The sequence below is a fragment of the Neoarius graeffei genome, chromosome 15 (genome assembly GCF_027579695.1).
Source record: "Neoarius graeffei isolate fNeoGra1 chromosome 15, fNeoGra1.pri, whole genome shotgun sequence".
Classification (NCBI taxonomy): Eukaryota; Metazoa; Chordata; class Actinopteri; order Siluriformes; family Ariidae; genus Neoarius; species Neoarius graeffei.
This window is the reverse complement of record NC_083583.1, coordinates 29527917-29545115: the sequence shown is the minus strand read 5'-3', so window position 1 is coordinate 29545115 and position 17199 is coordinate 29527917. Positions and strand designations below refer to the sequence as shown.

Genomic DNA, 17199 nt, shown 5'->3' with positions numbered 1-17199 from the left:
CTCTCCTTTTATAGGGCACGGTCACTGGGGAAGACACACAAACACAGGTTAATTCCCATCAGGTGCAGTGATTCAGCCACTTACCTTCCCTGATTCTGCCCTCCATTTGCAGACCGACGCTTGACTATGTCCCCGCTGCCACAATGCTGTTTATATTGCTTGTAACCAGAGTGAAGTAAACATCTGTTAAGTATTTAATGTAAAATTGTTTGATTATGTTGAATTTAAAACACCAAAATGCAGCAGGTCCACCAGATCCACGAACACTGGCTGAGTAACAAAAATATGAACACCACACAAGGGTTAATACTTGTGGTTTTGGAATAGACACATATGGATGTGATGGTCAGGTGTCCATAAACGTTTGGCTATATAGTGTGTCCAGAGTGTACAAATTCCAAACAAAATATATACAAACAGGTGACAAATCAATAGAATATCTATCATAAATTGTCTTAGTAAGGTACTGAGCCACCACAAGACTCCAGAATAGCTTTAATATGCCTTGACACAGTTTGTACAAGTCTCTGGAACTGTAAGGGTTGAATACAGTTCTTCCAAACTGTAATCCCTGAATGGGCATTTTGATGATGGTAATAGATAAAGCTGATGATCTGAAATCTTCCACAGGTGTTCAGTTGGGTTGATATCTGGTGACTGTGAAGGCAGAGCATATTATTTACATCATTTTCATACTCATCAAACCATTAAATGGATGGGAGTGGAGTCATCCTTGGACAGTTGGTTTGCAGAGCTAGAACTGAACCCAAACCATGCCAGAAAAATGTTGCGCACAGCATAACAGAGTAACCAGATTTCCTTTATCTGTCTGTACATACAATATTTATTACATGTAGCAAAATATGACTGCAACTTGGCCTAGTGATTTGCGTGTCCACCTCTTGACTGGAAGATCATGAGTTCTACTCATGGTTGGGTCATACCAAAGACCATCATAAAAATGGTACCTACTGCCATCTGGTGTGGCATGCCGTAATACAGATGTGAGTACGGAGTCAAACTCTCATGGTTACCAGAGGACTAACCCCTCACTGTAACCCTAGCTATGTAATAGGAGAGAGGCCACGGGCTATAGAATGTTGTTTAGAAACGGAAAAGTTGCCCATGTGCCTTAAAGGCCTGGTTAGTACAAGCACAGGAGATTGCCTGGGAAGATCAGGTCCTGGCACGAGAGGCACTTTGATAGTAAAAATATACTGTGAGTCAATAGTGTACTGTATATTGTGGGAAAGAGAAGCTACACTTACCTTTAGATTACAGTTGTTTCCAATGGCTTCTTTCCTGTAGGTCACAGAGTCTGCTGAATTACTATCAAGTAGTAGCCCACTGTTTTCACATGCGCTGAAAGCCTTGAGGGAAAAGCAGTGAAATTCATATTAATAAGGATTTCAACTGATAAAAGATGTGAAAAGAGTATCTTGCTTGGGCACACCTAGTCACAAACACATCTGTAGTGTTTACTAACTTTCTATAATGGCACTCTTTTCATGAGTGTTGATCTGAAAGTGATATGTAAAAATGAACAGTAACAGCTCAGAACTGGAATTTTACTAAATTACCAAAAATTGTTCACACCAAGTCTTCATCCCACTCCAGCTGGACTAGACCAACTATTGTGTATCTTCAACAAAATATCAGGATCGAAGGTCAAAGTTCTGCTTGTTCGGTTAGCTCAAAGATGTGTCTGTTAGCTTGCTAATACATTCCCCTCACACATTGCTTTTATTCAAGTTTAGTAAATGCTGATATTTGTCTGCACTTTTTTAAAAAAAATCTAACCCATCTGATTCATTTTTATAGTCAACTGAACAGCAGATTATTTGAGGCCAAGCTTTTTTGTTGCATCATGACAGCAGAGCTTTTGTTAGTAGAAAAATTGCTGACGTTATTAGCAATTAGTCTGCAGTGAAGGGATCTTCTTCAGTAGCTGTATCTGATGCTCTGATGTGGTTGAAAATGCATTTTGTTCTGTCATACTGATAAAGAACTAGCTTTTTCAGCTCCACTCTTGAAAAAGGGCAGAGATTAATATCATTATAATCCTAATAAGTGTTGAATCCAATGGCTTACCTCAGCAGTAGCTGTTCTGGGATCAGTTCTCATGGTTGATTGTTTCTCTGACTCGGGTTTTATGTGGCCATTTAAAACCTGCCCATTAAATGGGGCCGGCCTCTCACCATAGTGGATGTAAGTGTCCCTAGAGAGCAAGAAAAGAGCACATAATGTCCATTAGTCCGCTTGTATTTATGTGAGTGCATATGTGCATGTGTGTGTTTGTGTGTGAGCATGTGGGTCTGTGTGTGTGTGCGACTGTATATTTACACAAACCATGAAACAGCATCCCCCAAATACACATAATAGAAAAGATCGCTAGGTTGATGATCAGATTATATTGGGTTTTTTTTATTACCTGTGTAATTGGCCTCCGTTTCGCACAGTGGCTATATTGTCACCAGTCTGGAGGTCGTTATCAGCCACTTGAGGTCCAAGCGGCCCCCATTCCTCCCCAGTGGCAATGCACATTCTCCAGAAACTGCTTTCCTGCCACAATACAAACCACCTGAAATCTCAAACAAGGGCACTACTATGTTCTGTCATACAGAGACCACTTTCCCTCACGAACACTTGACACGTGTGAAATACATCTTTAATAGCTTTGTTTTATTACAGCATGAACCACACGCCTGAGCATTTATTAGAGCACTTAAAAGTAAGCCACATGATAATGAACTTTTCACAGAGGAAAACTAGCTGGAAGGTCACAGTATTGCTGTGGTTGCATACAAATGTAATATAATTGCTGAGTCTTTCATTCAGATCTCATAAAAAGCCCACAGTAAAACAGTTTTCTATGCATTTAGACAAAAATAGGTAGTACTCATTCTTCCTATTTAGGCTACGTTTACATTAGACCGTATCTGTCTCGTTTTCTTCGCGGATGCACTGTCCGTTTACATTAAACCGCCTGGAAACGCCGGGAAACGGGAATCCGCCAGTGTCCACGTATTCAATCCAGATCGTGTCAGCTCCGGTGCTGTGTAAACATTCAGAATACGCGGATACGCTGTGCTGAGCTCTAGCTGGCGTCTCATTGGACAACGTCACTGTGACATCCACCTTCCTGATTCGCTGGCGTTGGTCATGTGACGCGACTGCTGAAAAACGGCACGGACTTCCGCCTTGTATCACCTTTCATTAAAGAGTATAAAAGTATGAAAATACTGCAAATACTGATGCAAATACTGCCCATTGTGTAGTTATGATTGTCTTTAGGCTTGCCATCCTTCCACTTGCAAGTGGTAAGTGATGTACGCTGGGATCACACGCACAGCGGCTCAGTCCCGAATCACAGCTTGTTCACTTCACTCGCGTGCTCTGTGAGCTGCGCAGGGCCGGAGTGCGCACCCTCCAGAGGGCACTCGCTGTTCAGGGCGGAGTGATTTGGAGCGCAGGATGCCTGCGGAGCCGAGCGTATCCGTGTATTGGTATTGCTGTGTGCACACAAATCGTGTATTGGTGTTGCTGTGTGCATACTAATCATTTTAAAAACGTTAAACTGATGATCCGCTGATACGGTCTAATGTAAACATGGGCTTAGCTTGTATAGCTTATAAACTGATATTAAATGGTAACAGTAGTGTCTCTGGACCCTTTTTGGTTCACTGTACAAAATACTGGACTTTTTCATTATCATAAAAAAGTACTGCAGTTTCTTCACCAGCCACTGGTCCAGTACCAAATGTATTTGGTACATACACAAGAGTTGCATAATCAGGACCTTTTGGCTGTTCCACGATCTTAGCTGAAGGGTGACCGTACATTTACAGTAACTATGACAAGGTGTGGAACAGCTTATTATTGTTTTAATCTGTATGCTTGTGTCTATATCAGTATATGCTCTTTGTTTTTGTTTTGATTTTTCTGTTATCCCTATGTTTAATATATGCTTTGAACAAAGTTTTATGCTGTTTTTATATACATAACTTTGGTCAACTTTCATTGTTTTAAATGTACTTCATAACTAAAATTTGCACACTTAATTATTTAATAACTAATGGCACTTACTTACCAGTAAGGGGCTAGAAGTACACACTGCATCATATAATAAGTGACACCGACATATAATAGGAATTTGTTCTTGATTCTAAGATTCTTGTTCTTGGCTGGCAGAAGTGGAACCCAATGTGGTCTTCTGCTGTTGCTGAAGATGCTTTTCTGTTCACCACGATTGTAAAGAGTGATTATATGAGTTGCTATATTCTTCCTGGCAGCTCAAACAATCTGGCCATTTTCCTCTGATCTCTCATATCAACAAGGAGTTTCCACTCACAGAACTGGTGCTCATTCAATGTTTTTTGTACCATTCTGTGTAAACTCTAGAGACTGTTGTGTGTGAAAACCCCAGGAGATCAGCAGTTTCTGAAATACTTGAACCAGTCCATCTGGCACCAACACCCACGCCACAGTGAAAGTCACAGAGATCAGAATTTTTCCCATTCTGATGTTTGAAGTGAACATTAACTGAAGTTCTTGATTTGTATCTGCATGATTTTATGCATTGTGCTGCTGTCAAAGGATTGGCTGATTAGATAACTGCATAAAACAGCAGGTGTATGGGTGTTCCAAGTATGTGTATGAGACAAGCAACAATTCACACTCACACCTACGGTCAATTTTAGAGCCACCAATTAACCTAACGGCCAGCATGATGGGACTTTGGCATCCGGATTGCCTCTGCCCTTCATGACATCACCGGAGTGTCTTATGAGACCTGCACAAGTTCCCAATTCCCTACAGAATATAACAAGTGCTCTTTTGTGCAGATATAACTGCTAGAGCACAGACACAAGCCTCCAAACACAGAAAAGCCATGTGACTGTGATTCATGCAGAAAAGAGAAAAAAATAAATAAAAAGCTCTGCACTTTTTATATAAGTGTATACAGTGTTAGTTCATAGTGAGGTTCTGGAAATTGCTCTGGAAAGAGTAATCAAAACAATTCTGCTCCACAATTTAGATCACTTGAGACTAATTATTAGAATTAAGAGATGTTTTATTATATCCAGCTGACCTTAATGAGATATATCAGCTTTTTACATCATTGATTAGAGCTTGCAGTGCCTAATGAGGAGTTTCATGCATTTTTAATGCATTATTACTGTTTACTTCTGGCTGTGAACTGGCACAACATGACACAACATCGCTGTAAACATTCGTGCAAGAGATGATTGTGGTGATGCTTTGTTTCCAAATTATTTGCAATAAACCGGTGAAATTAATATAAAACCCATCCATCTTTTCTCATCCATCTTATGATTTGAAGTTCAACCAACAGCTCAACATCTGTAACACAAGAAATAAATGGTCCTACCTTGATGGAAAAAGACCTCCTTAAGTTCTTCTTGGGATCCTCATTCCACTTTGGTCCCTGTAGGCTAACACTCCTACTGAAATTCATTTCCAAATGCCCAGCCTTGGCCTCCAGAGGGTCTCCTTGGTACCCTTCTTTCCAGTTCTCGTATCCATACCTCTCTTCAGGGCTAGAGGCGTCATCACTGCTCCTGGAGCTGCAGATAAGAAGAGATCGGGAAATGATGGCCAGTTTTTTGGAGCGCTGTCCAGTATTGGCCCTTTCCATCCTCTTGGTTCTTCTCCCATTTAGGCGCTGCTGTGTCTGAGTGGCTCTCAGAGGCATGATGGCCACTGAGGGAGGCTCTCTCCCACTCCACACAGCTGCTAATGGAGGGGGCCGCTCTGCCAAGAGAGAGAGAGAGAGAGAGAGAGAGAGCAATTAGAAAATTCAGTTAGGAGTCCTATCCTGACAGCCTCCTCTACCCAGAGTGTTCTGTGGAAGCAAGGACGCAACATGCCAAGATAAAAGCACTTTTCTTTTCTCCACCATGTTCAGGGAAATAAAAAAAAGTGAAAGTGTTGAACTAGTGCTGCGTCATGATTATGACGTGACTGGAAAATAGAAATGTTTGAACTGAATTGTACTGTGCACTGGAAGTTGGACCATAACTTTATGTATAAAATAGGGACTGTCCCCTTATACTTATACTGTCCCCTAAACTTTTCTTCATGTCTTATTTTTATTAACCTTTTGTTTTTCTCACCTTTTGTTTTTCTCAGAACTGTATTACAGGAGCAATATTTTTTTATCAAATCATTTTGTGACCCTTTCAACCGTTTGTGTTTTCATGATTAAAACTGAATCATTATATATATATATTCAGTGTAATTACTGTACATATCATAGAAAATGAAACTTAAAGTGTTTGTCCACCACCACAGGAACCATTATAAGGACCCAGGTACATTTTAGGTACTCTGGAACTTTCTACCAGATGAATCAGGGACAATTTCAGGAAAACTTTTGCCATTGCATAACTTCTTTGACTTCTGTTTTTCATAATGCTCTCAGTTCCTGAGCAATGGGCACACAAGGCATGAACCTGTTTGGAAAGCATGATAGAGAGAATCCTCTGCACAAATCCTCCTTTTTGATGTACACAGATGTATCCAGTGAAGGAAAGGCAATCATTTAAAGCTGTTTAAATACTGCATATTTTGTAAAATGCAATGCAGGGTAATGTTATTTTGTGACAACCAGTTTGACCAGTGGTGAATATATTGCAAAGTTTGTCTGGTTTCGGAAAAAATGACAATGAGCTGTTTGGGAGCCAATGGATTTGGCTCTTAGATTTGAGCTGAGCCAAAAGATCTGACTCACTGAACGGAGTAAGAATTCCCATCACTACTGGGCACTATTGAATATCTGTATTCAACATTTAAAAAGCATAAAAAGAAAACTTATTAACTAGTAATCTTGGACTTCATTTCAGCCATTTTTTCTGCCACAGCCTGTGATTTTTAACTGTCAGTGCACAAGGTCTTAAAAAATACCTAATAATATCATGCCATGATTCCCCTCCCCAGCATCTGCCTTGTGTTTGGTGAAGGGAACGTGCATGCAATCTTTGTCCAAGATTAACCTCACACATGTCACATGAAAAGGAGAGATAGTCTCGTGATGTACAGCGAGATATTAAAATGTCACCAGTTATACATAATTTATACTGTATTTTGATCACACAAGGCCAGCATCATGGATTCAATCATGGATTTTGGTTCCCTGGGCTTTACAGGTAGACAATGCATGGTAAGGTATCCATATCCATACGGCATACATATCCATCCATCAGATTTCCTAGAATTTTGTACACTCTTAGAAAAAATGGCTCCTCAAGGATTCTCAACTTTTACTTTTTTTTCCCGAAAGTAAATTTTTCCCAAAAAATTTATCTTAAAGCAAGGAAGCTTGTTTTATCTGTAACTGATTATCCCGTGCAGGGCAAGCTGGAGCCTATCCCAGCTGATCATAAGCGAGAGGCAGGGCTGACACACAAACAACCAGTCACAGTCAATTTAGAGCTACCAATTAACCTAACCTGCATATCTTTGGACTGTAGGAGGAAACCCACGAAGAACATGCAAACTCCACACAGAAAGGCCCTCGTCAGCCGCTGGGTTAGCAGCCAGAACCTTCTTGCTGTGAGACAACAGTGCTAACCATTACACCACAGCAAGGGAGTAACACGTATTAAAATATGGATGAGCCAACTACTAACTGCCATAGTGTTTATTTTACAAATCTCTGCATTATCTATGCTGCAATAGAAACATCTGATGGACAGCTCTGAGTAGAACCCCCAAACTGTCATTCTTGAATGACTGTAATTCCAGCATCACAGTTTAATGAATGTACTGTTTTTATTTATTTATTTATTCAGTGAACAGGTCTTGCACAGAGAAAAATGAAAAAAATTGTAAGGTATAAAGTTCTTGGTGTTGCAATTCCCATCTCATCTCATCTCATCTCATCTCATCTCATCTCATCTCATCTCATCTCATCTCATCTCAAGCCACTTTATCCTGTTCTACAGGGTTGCAGGCAAGCTGGAGCCTATCCCAGCTGACTACGGGCGAAAGGCGGGGTACACCCTGGACAAGTCGCCAGGTCATCACAGGGCTGACACATAGACGCAGACAACCATTCACACTCACATTCACACCTACGGTCAATTTAGAGTCACCAGTTAACCTAACCTGCATGTCTTTGGACTGTGGGGGAAACCGGAGCACCCGGAGGAAACCCACGCGGACACGGGGAGAACATGCAAACTCCGCACAGAAAGGCCCTCGCCGGCCACGGGGCTCGAACCCGGACCTTCTTGCTGTGAGGCGACAGCGCTAACGGTGTTGCAATTTTTTTAAGCATATAGCATAAGCCTTTAAGCTCTTTTGGTTAGCAGTGGCTTCACCTTACAACTCTATCATGGAAACAATTTTTCCCCAATATATTTTTAATGGTGGAATCACGAATGCTGATATTATCTGAGAAGATCAAGACCTGCAGTTCCTTAGACATTCATCTGGGCTCTTTTGTGACTTCCTGGATCAGTCATTGATGTGCTCTTGGGGTAATTTTGGTAGGGAATCCACTCCTAGGAAGATTTACCAATGTTCTAAATGGCTCTCACTGTGTTCCAGAACCCTAGAAATAGCTTTGTAACCATTTCTAGACATACATACCCTTAGCAAAAAGTAGTATACTTAAAGTTCATTTTGTAAAGTATTCTGAAGTGTAAGTATAAGTATATCAAGTGTACTACAGGCCATGTACTTCAAGTGTACTAGAAAGCATACTAATTTAATACTTCTTCGGACTAAATTGGAACATTTTAAGTTTATAAAAGTATACTTTCAAGTCCGTTTTAAGTTTACAAAAGTACACTTTCAAGTATACTCATTTATATACTATCAATGCACTTGGTATATCCCTATTGTGTACTTGAAGTATATCATAAGTACACTTATTTATGTACTGCCATTGTACTAGTTATATACTGTAAGTATACAAGAGGGATATACCAAGTACATTTACAGTATAGATATAGTATAGATGAGAGTACTTAAAGAGTACTTTTGCTAACTTAAAAGTAACTTTGAAGTATACTTTTATAAACTTAAAATGTTCCAATTTAGTCCAAAGAAGTATTAAATTAGTATGCTTTCTAGTACACTTGAAGTACATGGCCTGTAGTACACTTGATATACTTATACTTACACTTCAGAATACTTTACAAAATGAACTTTAAGTATACTACTTTTTGCTAAGGGAAACCAGTATAAAAATGTCATATAGGCTTGCCATTGAAAAGTTGTGTGGGAAACTAAGTAACTGCTTTTGGTCTTACAACCGTTTTTTGGTTGATGGAGTTACGTACCACAGTAAAACCTATGACAGACTAAAGAAGAGATTCAACAGTGCTGCATACTTGAAAGATGGTACATTTTGTTGTATTATAGAATTGGTTGTTTTTAAACAAATATGTTCACATGAAATCTCTGCTTTTTGTCCATGTCGCAAACTATGTTGTGTTTTAGTTGACGTATTTAGTAAATCAGGCAGGCCTGTATGTAAAGATTCGCAAATAAATGTACAAAGTCATTTTGTATATGATGTTCAAAAAACTGAAACTGTTCATGCTGTCTCGCCTGACATGATCAAAACAAAATGTGTCCTTGTTGAAACAGCTGACACACTGTACATAACACCATTGCCAAACCCTTTTGAAAGGGACTAGTTAAATAAATAAAGTCAAGCCAAACTTTTTTCTGTTTTCCTGTTTTTGTGTATGATGAAGTGTAAGGTACATGAAGATAATGCAATTCAGTACACATAATGACTAAGTGTTAATCTCCAGAATTATAATAAGACATTAAACAAGACATGCATGTTGACGGTTGGGTTGGCTGGTAATGTTCATCATGTGCTGTTGAGTAAGGCTGCTGCAGAGGGGATGAAGGACTTTTTGTTTATAGTGGTACATTGTAGCGCCAGCCTGATGGGAGCAGTTGGAAGGAGTGATGGAGGGGGTGAGAGGGGCCCTCTGATCAGGTTGGATTCCCTAATCACTTACCAGCTGTATAGCTCAGCTAATGTAATATAAATTATAAATATAATATATATATAAAATATAATGTAATATAAATTATAAATATAATATATACATATAGTATAAATATATAAATTAAACGTTGAGTCAATTAATGAGTTGACCTTATTGTGCTCTTGAAGCAAGATATATGCTAAGCATTCCTATTTTGTGGCAAAAAGATTTACAAAGTATACTTAGGTCCAAGTATAAGTTTTAGTATTAAAGTAATGTATAAGTGTAAGTCTTAGTATTGATATAGGTCTACTTATACTTTTTTATACTTGGTTCAGTATAAACCAAGTATACTTCCCTGTACTATGTTGTAAGTGTATCAAGAATTAGTTTATAAGAAGTAACCTTCAAGTACACTTCCTCGATTTTAGTATAAAATAAGTATACTTGTAGCACACTTGATTAAACTTCTTTTTACTAAGGGTATCCTCCAAGAACATCTTTTTAATTTTTTTTCTGGATAGTGTGCTGCTTGTTGAGACCTTTTAGTGTACATCACATTGCTGGAAAAGCATTTACAAACTATATTTTGTAAATTCATGACATGTACACTTTCGAAAGTCCCCTCTGCATTTAACCCATCTGAAGCAGTGAACACATGTATGCACACACATGAACACTGAGCACACACATACCCAGAGCAGTAGACAGCTATGCTAACAGCACCCAGGGAGCAGATGGGGGGTAGCTGCCTTGCTCAAGGGCACCTCAGCCTAAGGCCACCCCAGGTTAACCTAACCTGCATGTGGTGAGCACCCGGAGGAAACCCACGCAGACACGAGGAGAACATGCATACTCCACACAGAAAGCCCCCCATCAGCCACTGGGCTTGAACCCAGAACCTTCCTGCTGTGAGGCAACAGTGCTAACCACTACACCACCTTGCTGCCCAAGTGCAATATTCAATAAATCCTATGAGAAATTATATGTTGTTTTTGGGCTTCTCCATTTGTATCCTTAACATGACTGATAGAGGGCGGCACGGTGGTGTAGTGGTTAGCGCTGTCGCCTCACAGCAAGAAGGTCCTGGGTTCGAGCCCCGGGGCCGGCGAGGGCCTTTCTGTGTGGAGTTTGCATGTTCTCCCCGTGTCCACGTGGGTTTCCTCCGGGTGCTCCGGTTTCCCCCACAGTCCAAAGACATGCAGGTTAGGTTAACTGGTGACTCTAAATTGACCGTAGGTGTGAATGTGAGTGTGAATGGTTGTCTGTGTCTATGTGTCAGCCCTGTGATGACCTGGCGACTTGTCCAGGGTGTACCCCGCCTTTCGCCCGTAGTCAGCTGGGATAGGCTCCAGCTTGCCTGCGACCCTGTAGAAGGATAAAGCGGCTAGAGATAATGAGATGAGATGAGATGAGACATGACTGATAGATGATATATTTATCAGTATTATCTGTGTCAGTATTTAAAGCCAAAGTGTATATCCAGTATAGAGCCATTTAATATTCCTTGTATTGTAATTTAAAACATCTTCTCATTGGACATGGTGTGGTGTATACTGAGATCTTAATTGTTTGCCCATGAACTCCATATGCACGCTGTACTGTATGTAGAAGATTGAAGTAGAAGACTCTACGATTTACCTATGTGTACTGTATGTAGAAGATTGAAGTAGAAGACTCTACGATTTACCTTTATTACAGTAGCAGGGTGACTGTGTGTTTCTTTTTAAATAGTCTGACTGTGATGTTGATGTAATGGCACACAGCTGTAATGCAAGCTGAGTCAGAGAGCGAGAGAGAGAGAGAGAGAGAGAGAGGAAAAAAGACAGATGAAAAGAGAGAGAGGGCTAATAAGAGTAAATCAGGACAAAGGTCTAGACATTACTGATGTTGAATATGAACACACACACACACACACGCCTCTTGTCCATTTCTAGAGTAAATGTCTTGTTAGTTCAGGAACAGTTTGTTCAAATTGAAATGTTTACCATTGCTCTCTTTTTCCCTTTAACTAGATAGATAGATAGATAGATAGATAGATAGATAGATAGATAGATAGATAGATAGATAGATAGATATAGTATCATGACCAAATATCTAAGAAAACCCTACTTTTATTGTTTGCAATCATAAAATTACTGAAAATGTATGAACAGCGTGTGTTTGCGTTCACTTAGGGGGCTAAAGACACATCAATTTGCACACTCAGTTAAATCCTCCTCACTTATAATATACTTTGTCTGAAACCATCTGCCAGATGCGTATATGTGAAGCTGACTCAGCAATTTTGAGCAATGATTGAGCTAAGTTAAACATGCATTATTATTTTTTTTTTACATATATGAAATGTATTTTATTTTATTTGTGTAATCTACTGCACTCAAAATTGCATTGTTCCTCGGTATTTTAAATTGTGGAACATGTTCCTTTCCACATTTCTCAGTGCCTGTGGCTCTTTATAAATAGTCAGATTATTGAATGTGATATGACCACCACAGTTGGTTATTGACATAATTTGAGTTATAGCAACTATTTTTTTTCCACTACAGAAGTATTTCATTATTTACTCTCCATGGGGTATTTCATCAGTATTTCATGGGGTTATAGCCAACTGGGTGAATACTGTATTCCCTTATTATGCCCTGATTTGTGACTAGATCTCCTGAAATACCTCATGAAGTACAGTAGGTAATAGGAAATGCCATGCTTTAATGTACAGATTGCATGTGTTAATATACATGACATCTTTAATCCTATTAAACATTTTGAATGTTGTATAATGTGGGCGGCACAGTGGTGTAGTAGTTAGAACTGTTGCCTCACAGCAAGAAAGTTCTGGATTTGAGCCCGATGGCCAATGGGGGCCTTTCTGTGTGGAGTTTGCATGTTCTCCCCGTGGGTTTCCTCCCACAGTCCAAAGACATTAGGCTAATTGTCTTTGGACTCTAAATTGCCCATAGGTGTGGATGGTTGTTTCCCAAGCCCAGAAATGGGAGCGTTGTGGCAGGAAGGGCATTCGGCATAAAACTATGCTCTAAATAATATGACGTGGATCAGTAGGGTCCACATGGACCCCAACCTGGCAATAGTGCTGGACAAGGACGAAGAAGAATGTTGTATAAAGTGCTGTATAAGTAAAACCTTTGGAAAGATGACTGGCATCGGGTCAAAAAATGTATTGTATAATTCAAAGCCCAAAAAAGAGGATTATTCTTGTTCTCAAACTGAAATATTAACATAATATATGACAATATAGTATAAATCATAAATCTTAAATCATTCCAAACCATCTGTTGGTTATTAGAAAAGTTATATTTTATTTTTCATTTTCCACAGACATTTAGCCAGATGGCTGAATACCATAGTTTATGTGAATGGTTTTCCAGAAAGACATTATTTTAGTTAACAGCCAAGTAAATGGTAAATGTGTGTGTGTGTGTGTGTGTGTGTGTGTGTGTGTGTGTGTGTGTGTGTGATGGGCACACATTACCGTCAATATTTCTTGTGTGTAATTGATCTTATTTTACGTGTGCATATTTAAAGGACAGTTCTCTGTGTTTGAAAAGTTCTATATTGAAACCTAAATTTATTACCATCTCACTCGGAGAAAAAAGCCTCAAAGCGTGAAATGTACATCATTTTAGTCATGTTTATTACTGGATATATATATATATATTGGTTGTGAGAGAGTGCTGTGTTTGCTAATGTACCTGGAGGTGTATCCACTCCTACTCGGCGGTACATGATTCTGTCTTTGCCTGATCTTATTAAGATAAAAATCAGTATCTGGAGTGTAAGCTGCCCCACAAACATACATACTCCAGGATGCGATGCTAGTCTTACATGCTGATTTTGAAGCATGACAAGCATTTCTGTCAAGATGGGTGGAGCTAATCGCAAACTTGATATGTCTTCAGAACAGTAGTTTACCAAGCATTAACTAGCTTTTTCATGAACATGGCTAGCTACTGAACATCAAATAGATACTAATAGAGAACACCAGTAAGCAACAGAAATCTATGTTAATTTCCATTATTTCTTTCATTAGCTAGCTAGTGTACCGTCAAGTATTAGACAAATTATACAAGTAGCTGGGGCGGCACAGCGGTGTAGTGGTTAGCGCTGTCGCCTCACAGCAAGAAGGTCCGGGTTCGAGCCCCGTGGCCGGCGAGGGCCTTTCTGTATGGAGTTTGCATGTTCTCCCCATGTCGCATGGGTTTCCTCCGGGTGCTCCGGTTTCCCCCACAGTCCAAAAACATGCAGGTTAGGTTAACTGGTGACTCTAAATTGACCGTAGGTGTGAATGTGAGTGTGAATGGTTGTCTGTGTCTATGTGTCAGCCCTGTGATGACCTGGCGACTTGTCCAGGGTGTACCCTGCCTTTCACCCGTAGTCAGCTGGGATAGGCTCCAGCTTGCCTGCGACCCTGTAGAACAGGATAAAGCGGCTACAGATAATGAGATGAGATGAGATACAAGTAGCTCTTCTCTGTGTTGAGTTTATTGGGGCAGACATAGAATTGGGAATTGAGGTGGGAGAACACCCTGGATGAGATGCCATCCTGGTTAATCTTGAATATATACATTTATACAATTTATCTTAGCCAATCAAACTACTGGTATGTTTTTGGGAAGTTGGAAGAAACCAGAGAACCCAGAGGAACCCCAAACATGCATGAAGAGAACACTCACATAATCTCCTGAGCTCAGGATCTAACCAGGGAGCCTGGAGCTGTGAGAGGGCAAAACTATTCTTGCATTACTGTGTCAGCTTAAAAAGATCTATAGAGGTGTCAAATATTCAGCTAACTAGGGTAATAACAAACAATTGAGCACCATTTAAAAAAAAACAATTGAAAATTATTTTTGAAAAACAGGTGGGCATAATCAGAAAAAACAATGACAGTATGTGGACAGAGACAGGACTAAAACAGGAAGGGAAAAAAGAGCCCATGATATGAAGGGGAGTAGTCCTGATTTTTTGGTATGTTCTTGGGAGGTTGGAGGAAACCAGAGAACCTGCAGGAATGCCGAACAGACCTGGGGAGACCAAATGTGAAGGGGAATAATCATGACTTTTAGCTGGTTAATATTAGAACAGTGCTGCGTTTAGGTCGCTTTCAGATGTAGCTAATGTTATTAATTTGCTATAATTAGCAGCAAATATTACCAGTTTTAAAGTGCAGTATATCAAGCACAAGAATATTCTAAGAATATTAAATAATCACAATATTTTGTAGTCTATAATATCTTATTTTCTCTGTGTACTTGTTTCAGTGATAGTCGTTTCCTTACTGGACTCTTATGAAAAAATTATTGTTTCACATACAAATGGAGGTAGAAGTGGTTTCCATAAATACCTAATGGTTTTAATGGTTTTGGTTAGTTATTAATTAAATGTGCTGTTTGTAATTTTCTAGATCTGTCATATAATTTTAAACATAGCTTAGTTTCATTAGCGCTGTGTAATGGATCTCACTAATTTATATATTTCTGACCCGGAAATTGGCTCCGCCCTCAGCTGCTCCATTTCTTTAAAAGGTGGTACACAGTTTCAACAGAGAGGGCAGGGTTAGGTGGAGTGAAGAGGAAATCCCAAAATTACAAACAGCTCCTTTAAGTTGTTATATGTTGTTGGTGTATTTGTCAGTTCTGTCGAGATAAATATGAATACATGTCAATGCTTTCCTCACAGACAGAATCACTGTATAGAATTACAGATGCAAATATTATAAATATCCAATGAATCACCATTAAATCCCAGTTTATCAACACAAGGTTTTTATCAGAGACCTCCAGATTCCACCTTTACTAGAAAACCAAACATGTATCAGATTAGTCAAAGGTGACTTGTTAAACCACTTTACGTTACACTGTGGAAAAAAAAATACCACAACTAACTTAAAAACCATCACAAGAACACCAGTAAGTGTTCGAAATCAAGTGTTGATTTCCATTATTTCTTTCGGTCCAACCTCAGCCTGTTCCCAGATTAACATCTGCTTTGAGGTAGCGTTTAATTAATGTTTTCGTTTTCCTTTGGGGTTCATATTTTGCTGTTAAAGAGAACAAAAGACAGAACGAGACAGATACTCACTAGTGCTGATCATCTGCTCATATGAGAACATCCAGGTGGAGGAGAATTATGTGCTCCTTAAAAGGCACTCATGGAGTTCATCCATCCAGAAGAGTCAAGAAGGAGAAGTGGGTTTCTTCATGCTGGGTGATAAAAGGTGCACTGTGAAACAAGTTTTCCCTTTTCTCTCTCTCTCTGCCTTTTCCCCTCTCTCTCTCTCTCTCTCTCTCTCTCTCTCATCTGAGATTGGCACAGCTACACACCCATCAACCCTCCCGCCCTCCGAAACAGCCAGTTGAACACAAGAGTCCTCTCACACGGAGCAGAGTGGCCATCAAAACACACATACATACATACAGAGAGAGAGAGAGAAAGAAAGTTTCCTTCATGGACGCTGACCTCACACCTACTCTGCTGCACACTGCTTCAGTCTTTCCTCCTGAACACACAGACACACACACACTCATAGCAGTCACCTCAGGCAGCAAATCTATGAATTCTCACCACTCTCATCCACTATATATCACATCTACATGGCTTCACAGAACAGCAGTTATGCAGCATTTTATAGAACAAAAGTTAAGAAGAGGTTCTAAGGAGCGGTCTTTTTTTTTTTCCTTTTTACTACTGCAGCATCAGACATCTAAACAGCTGAGCTACCCGACCACACCCACTGAAATGTATGCTATGTATGATTACTATGCTTTGTTAGGAGTGCAGTCATGGTACTGTTTAAATCACATCTGTCCAATAACCCTTTAAACATTTTTATATGGTAACTCCATGTTTTAATATAATGTAACAAAAAAAGGTTAAACTGTTAACTTTTGTTCATAATTTTTTATTAATACATTAATAAAATACATGAAGCTTAAAGGAGATATGCAGAACCTTTACTTTTAAATACATTTCTGAGTGGATAGTATCTCCATCCTTGACTCTTATATGCTGCATAAATGGAAATAAAAACAATATTTATTTTTGAGAGTTAAAATCGACTGCAAAGTTGGCATTCGAGCTGCCCTGCTGAGCCAGCCAGCCCTGAGTGCATGACGTCACAGCAGGAACCGGTTTTAAGGCCGAGGCCTTTGACAGCTATAGACCAAAGTCATATAAATAAAAATTTATGGTGAAAGTAAGAAATAAC

General features: G+C 39.5%; 1 protein-coding gene across 1 annotated transcript in view; it reads right to left on the bottom strand.

The window, feature by feature from the left end:
* The window catches only part of il16 (interleukin 16), a 46921-nt gene extending 30695 nt beyond the window's left edge, over window positions 1–16226 (bottom strand). The window contains exons 1-5 of the mRNA XM_060941119.1: window positions 16074–16226; window positions 5393–5775; window positions 2432–2562; window positions 2092–2218; window positions 1269–1370 (exon numbers count right to left, since the gene is read on the bottom strand). Of these exons, the coding sequence (XP_060797102.1) occupies window positions 1269–1370; window positions 2092–2218; window positions 2432–2562; window positions 5393–5775; window positions 16074–16104 (774 nt within the window). The 5' untranslated portion in view covers window positions 16105–16226. The remainder of the gene's footprint in view (window positions 1–1268; window positions 1371–2091; window positions 2219–2431; window positions 2563–5392; window positions 5776–16073) is intronic.
* Between the last annotated feature and the right edge of the window lie 973 nt (window positions 16227–17199).